This window comes from Enhydra lutris, unplaced genomic scaffold (genome assembly GCF_002288905.1).
Source record: "Enhydra lutris kenyoni isolate GAN:26980312 unplaced genomic scaffold, ASM228890v2 scaffoldscaffold23, whole genome shotgun sequence".
Lineage (NCBI taxonomy): Eukaryota > Metazoa > Chordata > Mammalia > Carnivora > Mustelidae > Enhydra > Enhydra lutris.
In genome coordinates, this window is record NW_019154107.1 from 19938579 (window position 1) to 19949460 (window position 10882).

Sequence of the window (10882 nt, forward strand, 5' to 3'; positions counted from 1 at the left end):
AAAAAAAAAAAAAAAGAATTCTACTCAAAGATGATTCAGGAACATTAGCTGGTATATGAATTGGCTCAACATTTTATACTGTCAAATTGGAGATTCAGTTATTCTATGTTAAACAATTTCAGGGACCACCCAAACTGGAACTCATAAATATTCCTTATAAATCTTTCCCACCCTCCGAAAGAAAACAATAACTGCTAGAAGCTTTTTTTTTTCCCTCAGTGTGAGGAAGGAGTCTTGAGAAAGGAATTAAAGAAAATGACCTCGACAGCACAGCCCCATTTTGTAAATGAAAAATACATGCACATGAAACAACACAGGTTTACAAGTACACATTCAAATAAAAGGACGAGCATGTTTCAGCGGTTGTCTGTGTCATGGAAAAGGAGAACTAAAAGGGAATCAATTTAAATGAGGAGGACTTGCGCAGACCAAAGATGCAAGTGATTCATCAACAAGAAGGTATGATTGACTCAGTGCTCTGTGCAAGAGGTACAAAAAATGAAAATGGAAACAAATCGACATGGCGTCATTCAGTTTGGGTTTCTGAATTCCCTACCTGTGAAATTAACCCAGAGCAGCGTTAGCAAATGGATGATTTCAAACCTACCAACTGTCTCCTAGCAGTGTCCCTCTTGGACAAAGACTGCCAGATGGAAGAGATGTTTCTGCCATTCCTAGCGCCACTTTTAGGATGACTTCCTTTTCTTCAGTTATAGCTCCTCCTTTCCCTCCTACAACTCCTTTCTTCTACACTGCATTTACGCAGCACTGAGCACAGCCTCAAACACTGCTGTGAACAGCTTTCAGTTGTCTACATACATGTAAATATACACATGTATGTGTGCACACACACGGCCCATTTCTGCCACCAGTAGAGGGCTCCTAACTTTATAATTTCATCATTTTAAGGACCCAGTGCTGAACTTCTCAGTTAATTTCTCAACAGTATGTTGGACTGACCCATATCAGTTCATTTCCACCCAAGCGGGGAACAGAATGCTACCAAGAAGTGTGGAAAGGGTGTGAGAAACAAAGTGTGCCTGATTCAAAGATCTGCTAAAGCTTTTCCTACAGCACAAGAACCAAGTTTCTCAGAGAATTATTTCTGCTCCCAAAGGCAACTGCAGCCTGCTCTCTGCAGAGACCATGGAACCCATATGCTTGCTCTTAGGCAGGATCTCAGGATTTAAGCACGTATCATCATACCTTTTCAGTGGTGTCAATCAATACCTTTTCAACTGAGTTGTCCTTGGCTTCATCCATTGGTATGTTCTTCTTGCCTTTTGGATATTCATCAATTTCCTCATCCACGTCCTCGAATTCATCTTCTGAAAATTCGTGATCCTGTGTCAAAATTGATAATCAGAGAAGAAGTAAGATTTTCTTTTTTTTTTTTTAAAAAACAGATTTGATATTGTGGTCATAAATAATTTATACCATCTCAAAGAACACAGAGAATAAGAATTCAAATACTGAAAGCAAAGAAAATGCTGCATAACCTATCATGCATATCAAGTTACTATATTAAACAAGGTTTTTCGGCACGTTGATCTATTTCAGCATTTTCAATGACTAGGATTCCCAAAATTCTATTAGCGTCTACTACAAGGTTAAAATGGGAAAAAAAAACCTAAATATGCTTTCTGAGCTGTCTCAAAAGAATGCTTTTAAACTTTAGGGAAGTTAAAAAGCTTTCTACTGTAGCATTATAATATAATCATATCTATATATTACATTCATTTTCCAAAACACAGGGATTTAAAATCACTTCAGAAGTACAATTCACTGATATTCATGAAAGAGAGTTAAGTATAATTACTTACATTCCAGAAAGAAGATAAAGGGACATAGGCAGTTTAAATGGTTTGCTCTTGGTTATTTAAAGCAGAGGGAGAAACAGAGGCAGAACTTAAGTCTATCTGGCTCCTGTCCAACTAATCCAAATTATAAGTCTGTCTGTCTATGGATTTGATAGAGTAAATCATGTAATACTAAGTCTAGGTGGAAAATATTAGTTATATTCTTTATTCTATACTGAGATTTTTTTTTTTTTTGCAGTTTCATATTTTGGGTGGAATACTGCTTATTTTTTGTCATTAAGAGATCAGGCTTCTTATTGGACTTTTTTCTTATGCTTTTCATTTATGCACTTCACTAATGGCCCTCAAAATAGGCAAGGCAGTAAGTAATTAGTGCCCTTTACGCCCTTGAAGAATGTTTTTACAAAGTTCACCTCAGCCATGTTTACCTCAGACGATAGACACCCTTTATATCCCTTCAACACAGTAACTAGCTTCTCGTGGTCACCTTCCTAGTTGCTGTTTGGCTAAGGATGAGCTGGACACCGGAAAGAATCTTTAGTGGGTGCTTTGAAAATAACACCTCTCATATTTAACTCACCTTTCTTCTGGCAAAAATACCAAATGTGAGAGTTCAGGCTAGGGAGAGGATATGTTTATATTTCACACCTCAGTAACAGACATAAGTGGCATCCTCAGGCCAACAGCACTAAGGGTGTGGCCCTTACAGCGTTGTCACTAAGGACAAGCAATCCGGAAGGGAAGCCTGGAAATTTAAGAGTTTCGGCAGTTAGGCAGCTATGCTGGGAGGGCTTGACTTAGGTTAAGCAAAGGTCACAAGGGGTACACGTGGGAGGGGAAGGCAAGAGAGGAAGACAGGGGACCAGGGTAGATAGCTATATTGAACGACATGCTGCACTTTTAGGTTAGATAGGGTTAACTACGAGGTAGCTACCATTCACCAGTAATTTCTAAAGCTTTCTTTTTTTTCCTGTGTAACTTCCCCTCTAAGTGACTTACATTGTATATTATGCCTGGCCAGAAGCACATATGAGAAGGTAAAACGATCAGAGACTACTTTGGAGGGGAATGGGAAGCAAGATTACTAGATTTAAGATTTATGGCTGATAGACAGATGTATTCATGAATGTATATAAAACAAAGGCCAGTGGGAAAGAACAGTGCTCCCGAGACAGAGAATTTCAGACTCTGTGCATCTCTCTCCCACAGGGAGGGGTCGGTGAGCTATGTTCCAGCAAAGTCCTCTTCTCTTGAAGAATTCTGCTAGTTTAGCACCTGAGTCAACTCCAATCATGCTAGTTAACGAAGATATTAATGTAACCACAGGACAATATCATGCTATTATAAAAAGGAACATGACGTTTTATCTTATTTTAGAAATAAGCAAAACACTCATCTCTTTTTAAAATGAACTATAAATTTACTCACAACTTTATGAAAATCTGTAACAAAGAATAACTGCTGGAATGGTATCATTTTCTAAATTTGAGAAAGCTCTTAGAAAACATTTTCACTAGAAATCACATCAACTGCAGAACTTTGCACTTAAGCACATTGAGAATTAATCTACTCACATCTGGACTACTACTTTAAATCACAGTACTTACCTTCAAACTGAAACAATTTAGGAGACATTGGCAGAATACTGTTATTTTACAAAGAGAAAGGGCAAAGTTTAAATACAATCTTGTCACCAGAACTACGTAAGACATTAAGTAGTCTAGAACAGTCAGCGGAAACCCATCCCGTGTTGGGGCCACAGTAACGAAGTGAACGGGCCTGGTTCTCACAAAGGTCAGGCACAGCACAGGTCGCTGCAGTCCTGGGTCTGCCCCAGGGCCACATTTCTTATGGGCAAATACCAAGAAACCCCGACGTTCCTCACGATGTTTCAGGTTGCTTAAGAATACGACTACACTGCATGCTTGAAAAACTAGAGGGGCTCTCAGCAGTTGGCGGAGTGGTCACCCTGGGGGGATGGGAAATGCCTGGAAGGGGCTTTGAAGGGGAGCCACTGGGAAGCACTTTCCCTTGATCTGGGTGTTGACTGTACGGGCATGCTCACTTTGTGGAAAATGCACTGAGCTCTACACGCATGAGAGAGGCTCTTTTCTAGATGTTACTAATCTCAGTAAAGAGTTTTAAACAAGTTTTTTAAAGGGGCTATAAAGTGTAAAATTTTGTGCTACGGTTCTCGATTTATGAGATGCCTCCATGTCGTACAGGGTAGACGGTGTTTTCCAAATAGGTTAATAGAACATTAAACTATAGCTACATAACACCAGGTAGGGAAGTGTATATATTTAAAATCTCAGTTTCAAGGTTTCTTAGGACAAAAAGGGCTAACATGGAAGTTTACTTTTATACTAGAGCTCACAAAGGCAGGAGGAGAGAGCAGGAAGGCATTCAGTACAAAGACCTAAGTACTGCTTTCCAAGCTTTGCACCATCAATCATGGCCTGAGCAGCGTCACCTTACAGTCTTTCTGTAAAACGGGAAAGTGACACCAGCAATACCTACCTTGGAGAGTTTGTATCAAAATTAAAGATTTACAGAGAAAATAGCACAAGCAATGAGCATCTGCATATAAATATAAGTGATTTTGAGACTCCCTAGTGTACACTGAGGGCCATCAAACAAAAACAAAAACAAAACAAAAACCAAGATGCTTGGATACCGTTTTGCCATAATGTCCCAGATCTTACCACTACAAAATAGTTGATTTAAAAGTGTTCGCTATTTGTTCTACCCTCTTGTGCAGCTCCCTTTACTCTCTGCCAGGAGCCCCCACAGCTAGACCAAGCAAGGGAATAGGGAGCAGTCTAGGACGACAGGCAAGTGAGGGGCGCCCTGGCGGGACTGTGGGCAAGTGCTGCCTCAGGTCCAAGTCATGTCCGGAAAACAGTTACAGTGTGAAGTTTCCCAGTATTTCAGTGCTGGCAATGGATTCAAACATTACCAAAATCACTCTGTAACCAAACAAAGTGAGTCTGCAAGCCAGATTGTACCTAAGGGCTCCCAGTGTGACCTCCAAATTATTGCCTTTGAATGTCACTACTTTATAATCTCTAAACTTCTCCTATGTACCAATCCCTTAGTTCATTCCTAATCTGGTATTTTTGCCACCAAATCTGTTCCAGTATGACTCTGATAAACAGGCCTGTGAAAATGGCCATAATGCTGAGGATACAGAACTTCTTGCTGGTAGGCAGTTTTACTCTTTACATGTGAGTTATTTTTAAATCTATTTTGATGAAAACATTAGGACACAGTTGTCCTAATCTGTTGTCCCATACCATCAGCCTTTCAACACGCTTCAACCATCGAGGGGCAGTACTGGACCCACGTATGGTGTGCAGACTTTCACTCTATCCCATATTTAAGGGGTTTATCATTATTGTTACTTAATTCACTCGCACAGATCTACCTCCATAAGCCAATGTGGGGTGGAGGGCTAACAGCTATGTTGGATTTAAAAAGAAGTCAGGTAGACAAAACTAAACCCATGCACATTTGTCAGTGACTTGGAGATGATGGAGGGTAGTTCTGACCTGACTTGATGTGGTCAGAGGGGATAATTAGAGGGACACGGGCTACCATTTGATGAGGACCCCTAACATGTTTCATGTGTTAACTAATTTAACTATCCAAAGACCCCTCCCCTTTATAAAAAGAAATCAGTAAGACTCAGGTTAAAAAAGGAAAAGCATTTCCAGGTGTCCACACAGCTAATCCGTGAAGGGCTGGGGTCTGACTCCAGGCCGACCGGGCACCAGTGCCCAGGCTCTTTCCTGGCTCTGCTCACATATGTGCAGACCAGAAGAGCTGCCCTCAGAGCTGTCCCCCACCCCCCACGCTGAGACTGAGAGCACTGCAGGCTCTTCCTGTTGATCAGCTCACTTCAACAACATCCTGTGCTTATGTGCCCTTGCATATAGGAGCAGCAAGTGCAAGTCTAAGGTGTTTTTCCCCAGGGCACCAGAGTCCCTGACTCTAAGGCAGCCTTCCTGCAGCTCCCTCTTTGCTGGCAGCGTGGGCTCTGGCCAGCCTTCGGCCAGGCATCACCCAGCCCTCTCTGCAGCCCGCCACCATGCCTTCCTGGGCTTGGGCAGCACCCCTCTTTTCTAGAAAGTGCCCCAACCCTGCCCTCCTTCTCTGACTTCCCTTTCTTAACCTCCCCATTACCTACTAAGGTTTCCTCAAACTTTGTCTTCGGTTCTCTTCTTCTCGTACTATGAATGCTGCCTCTCACTCCACTCCCTGGTTTCAAGGACCCATAAAAGCTGGTGATTCCCAGCCATGTCCCCTGAGCTCCAGCCCAGACATGGATCTGTCTGCTGCACAGGTCCCGGATCAACAAGTGCCCAGCAGCCTCCTAAACCTGCCCCTACTCCTCTATTCTCACCCTTCCAGTGGCGCTCCTTCCACCTGTTCTTCACACAGAAACAAGCTTGGCCTTTCCCTCCCTCCAGGTGGCATCTCTTTACGAAGCCTTCCGATTCTATCCCTACAGCTCTCTTGGTAACAGGGGTCCCCGACTCTCTGTCCACACTGTTCTAGTCTCCTCTCCTGTCTCTGTCTGCTCTCCTCGAGCTGCCTCCTAACCCCTGGCTCGGGTCCCGTTCCTCTCCAAACCACCTTGCATGCTGCTGCCAGACCATTACTAAAGCCCAAGAGTGATCACCTTAGTCTTGCTGTTCAATGTCTTTCAGAAACACATAAGGCCCTCTGCCTCTCTATCCAGAACCAAAAGAATACTCTAAGTTGCAATCACACTGAAACGGTCTCAGGGCTGCCGTCAACCGGGAAAGCCCTCTGGCCTCGCCCCAGCCACCTGTGTGGCTAGCTTTGACTTCTCATGACTCAGTTGGCATTTCCCTGTGGCTCCCTGGAAGCCCTTCCTTGGCCCTTCTCCGAGTGCCACTCCTGAAACGCTCTCTGCTATGTGTGAAGTTTCTGGTCAGCCTATATAAACAGCCGTGAGTTCCCTGAGATCAGGAGCTGTATCTCACGCTCGCCGTACTCAGGGCATAAAACCACCATCTTCTTAATTAAGGGACTTCATGAAGGAACGCCATGGATTTGTTTTCAGATCCTATTTTTATCTTTGGGTAGCCCTGGCTAAAAAGAACACGGGAGGCCATGGGAGATCAGGTAACAAAAGGGCGCTGTTAAGCCACAGTTAAAGGCAGGGTCACAGGAACTCTTTTGACCTGGTGTTCAAGTCATCTGCACCTACCTGATGTCCCTGATAGGTAAAAGGACCACAGGAGGTTGCGTGTAAGCAGCGCTCATTTCTTGAGCTCTCCCTGATTTGGTAAAGCTTCCATTCCCTTCTGGGTGCTTGGTACATGCTTATTTGTTGAATGAAGAATATGTACCAAATATTAACTTACAGGTCAGGTGCAATGGAAAGAACGAAGGAAGGAGGAAGAACGGTGCCTTCCGCTATGGTAGCATTTCATCTTGAATACACACGTGTATAGCAAGTTTACCTCTATAATGAAGTAACAGAAAACATTTCATTGCACTCACCTCAAGAGCTGTTTCTGTGGTACTCCTTTGTCGCTTACCTGAAAATAGTTTTCTGCCAGAGTCCTCATTTGAAACTAGAACTCAACGGATTCTACACACACACTGCACACAGGACTCAGTAACAGCCAGTGAGAAACTACAATCAAAGCCCCATCAACCAGCAGATGGGGACAATAAAGAAGGAGCCAGTTACTCAGTTCTGTTTAACCAAGTGCTAATTTGCATCTCAAAACGAGGAGGCTCATGCTCTTGACCAGAACACTGTGCCTGCCTGAGCTACTGCTTCGAAAAGAGCACAGGGCACTTTCGTTGGCCAGGGAAATGTGAAGAAATGGGAAGGGAATGCTGTTTAAAAGTGGTTCTCTAGACCAGTTCTAATACTGAGATGGGCACACGTTCGGAACGCCATTTCAGTACTGCTGGCTAGTTGAGGTCTCCCCTCTGACATTAGTAACCTGAGGGTAAGAGTTTCTTTTCTCCCTGAAGGCTTCTCCTTTATGAACTTAATTCTGTCACTCATCTCAGTTAATCATTTTAAGTCAGCTTTTTAAATAACCATGTTGGGCCCCAGCATTAACAACACAGAGCTGTACACACTAGATCAAAGTACCAATTCCATTCCACTGACACTCACTGAATGTGGCAGAATTTGCTAGAACCCTGCAATGCCAAATTAGTGTGTTTGGTTAGTTAGGGGGAATGACCAGAGATCCCTGCAGCTAAAACAAAATCTACAGTTGCTCCTAAGAGTTTCTTCTCTTTGTATTCTAGTCTCCCCCCCCCATATTCTTTCTCACAGAGAATCAAATGTGCAAAGGATCCGGCAACACAAAATTCACAGGAAGTTTGCCGCTGAGATCCTCCTTGCTCAAAGTGTAAGAAATCCCTCATGCTCAAGATATGGAAGGGACTGGGGCAGGAAATCAGTTGAAAAGGGAGCTACGAATAAAGAACAATCAGACGATCTAGCTGTATGATAAATACTGAAAATTGCAAGGTTAGATGGAATATACGCGAATAGAAATCTAGCATCTCTAAAATTCAATACCTAATGTTAGTTTCTCTTTCCACAAACAACTACTGACGGTATACATTTACATTTTATTTTACTTGAATCATTCTGAGAAGCAACAAACAGAATTACAGAGTAGTCAAAGGACACACTGAGGGTACGTAATAGACACTGGGAATGAGGATTCTGATAGTACAGTTAAAGCTCAGAAGTTATAGTTTAGAAATACAGAATGACAGAAGACAAGAGACATTAGAGCGCTTCGTTAAGTTTTTAAGAGGAAAGAACAATATATAATTTATAGAAAACTCCTTTAATTTTAAAGTGCAATTTTTCTTCCTTAAACAGCTTTTGTGCAAATGACAAACACAATGGGAGTACATCAGCCCGTCAGAACGAAGGAATTGGGTTTAGGAGGGACTATAGTTCCATCATCTAATCCACCTCATTTTACACTTGTAGCCATAAGAATTCATTTTAAGTTTACATAACAATTTTAAGTACCTTCTGAGGGTACTATGCAGCTATATCTAAAAGTCACTGTAAGTAAACTACCAAAAATGAAATACTTGTATAAATAGTATTTGCACATTAAAAAAAAGGGGGGGGGGCGCCTGGGTGGCTTGGGTCGTGATCCCAGGGTCCTGGGATTGAGCCCCGCATCCGGCTCTCTGCTTGGCAGGGAGCCTGCTTCTCCTCCTCCCCTCTCTCTGCCTGCCTCTCTGCCTATTTGTGATCTGTCAAATAAATGGGTAAAATCTTTAAAAAAAAAAAAAGTGAGGCGCTCTGTCTGGCCAATAAGCACTTAGAAGTTTTACATGCTTCCTGAATATATGTTCAGGTTCACCTCTATTTCATGGGATACACTGCCATTGGCCCAGACAGTAACTAAAAGCCATCACATTAAGATCTAAGCTCTGGGGGCGCCTGGGTGGCTCAGAGGGTTAAAGCCTCTGCCTTCAGCTCAGGTTGTGATCCCCGGGTCCTGGGATCGAGCCCCGCGTCGGGCTCTCTGCTTGGCGGGGAGCCTGCTTCCTCCTCTCTCTCTCTGCCAGCCTCTCTGCCTACTTGTGATCTCTCTCTGTCGAATAAATAAATAAAATCTTTAAAAAAAAAAAAAAAAATCTAAGCTCTGAATCTAGCTGACACTTGTAGATTGTTGCAAAAAGGGCACATAAAAGGTTCTAAAAAAAGAAGCACTTTAAAAAAAAAATGTGAATTCTTCACTTCAGCTTTACAATACCATCCACCTTATAAACCTATTCTAATTGTAATCAGAGATCAAAAAGAATTCCTAAGAAATGCTTTTCTAGCCCTTTAGGATCTGTGCCATCTTTAAAGGGACCAGTTTATATGCATAAATGCAACATTCTTATACTATACTCCTATTTCCTAAATCTGTCTTTACTGGGGAATATATCATGTTAATTATCTGCTATGACCTTTTCATATTTCCTAGTGACAGATTTATAATTTGGGGGGAAAATATAACCAAATACTAAAGAGAAGCCAAATTTGCCAATGCTTTGTGTTGTCTTTATCAGTCGTTACTGTACTACAGATACAGTAACCATGACAAAAAAGCAATTTAATAAAACGTATTAAATGCCTATTACGTGTAAGATGCTCAAACTGTTGGCTGGCCAACAGTTTTAAATTTAAAGGTTGTTAAATTTAAAATTTAAGGGACGCCTGGGTGGCTCAGTTGGTTAAGCAGCTGCCTTCGGCTCAGGTCATGATCCCAGCGTCCTGGGATCGAGTCCCACATCGGGCTCCTTGCTCATCAGGGAGCCTGCTTCTTCCTCTGCCTCTGCCTGCCACTCTGTCTGCCTGTGCTTGCTCTCTCTCCCTCTCTCTCTCTGACAAATAAATAAATAAAATCTTTTAAAAAAATTTAAAATTTAAATTTTTAAAAATCTAAAAAGTTTAACAAACTTTCAAACTTCAAGTTTGTTACTTCAATTCTAAATAATGTGGTAATACATTATTCCAGAATTTTTTGGAACCCGGTGGCCCATTTTCTAAAAGTTGTTTTGACCGCACTGGCATTTTGAACCTCTGTACCTCGTGTTTTTTCCCTTCCCCCTCTGTGTTAGTGAGAAACTTTAGGGGGTGCGCCTTATCTTTGCCGTATCTCACAGATCCTCTGACTTTGCTTGCTTTGTTGGACTCTTCTCCTTCCCCCAGCCTTCCCTGCTTTCCACTCTCTGCATCTCCTGTCTCCTCGTATTTCCCCTCTTCTTCCTCGGTATCCTCCTCTTCCCTCTCCCTCATTCCCCACTCTGTTTCTTCCCCCTCCCCTTCCTCCTCTCCTTCCTGGTCCCCCTCCCCTTCTTTCTTCTCCTCCTCTTCTTCCTCCTCTTCCCCCTCTCCTTCCCATTCCTCCTCTTCCTCCCCTACCTCCTCTTCTCCCTCCCCCTCTCCTTCCTCTCCTGCTTCCCCCTCTTCTTCCTCCTCCTCCCCTCCTTCCTCCTCTTCTTCCTCCTCCCCTGCTCCCCCCTCTTCTTCCTCCTCC

General features: G+C 42.7%; 1 protein-coding gene across 1 annotated transcript in view; it reads right to left on the reverse strand.

Moving 5' to 3' along the window:
• The window catches only part of LOC111150392 (retinitis pigmentosa GTPase regulator), a 53374-nt gene that overhangs the window by 10756 nt on the left and 31736 nt on the right, over window positions 1–10882 (reverse strand). Inside the window, exon 16 of the mRNA XM_022507817.1 lies at window positions 1231–1344. Within this exon, the coding sequence (XP_022363525.1) occupies window positions 1231–1344 (114 nt within the window). The remainder of the gene's footprint in view (window positions 1–1230; window positions 1345–10882) is intronic.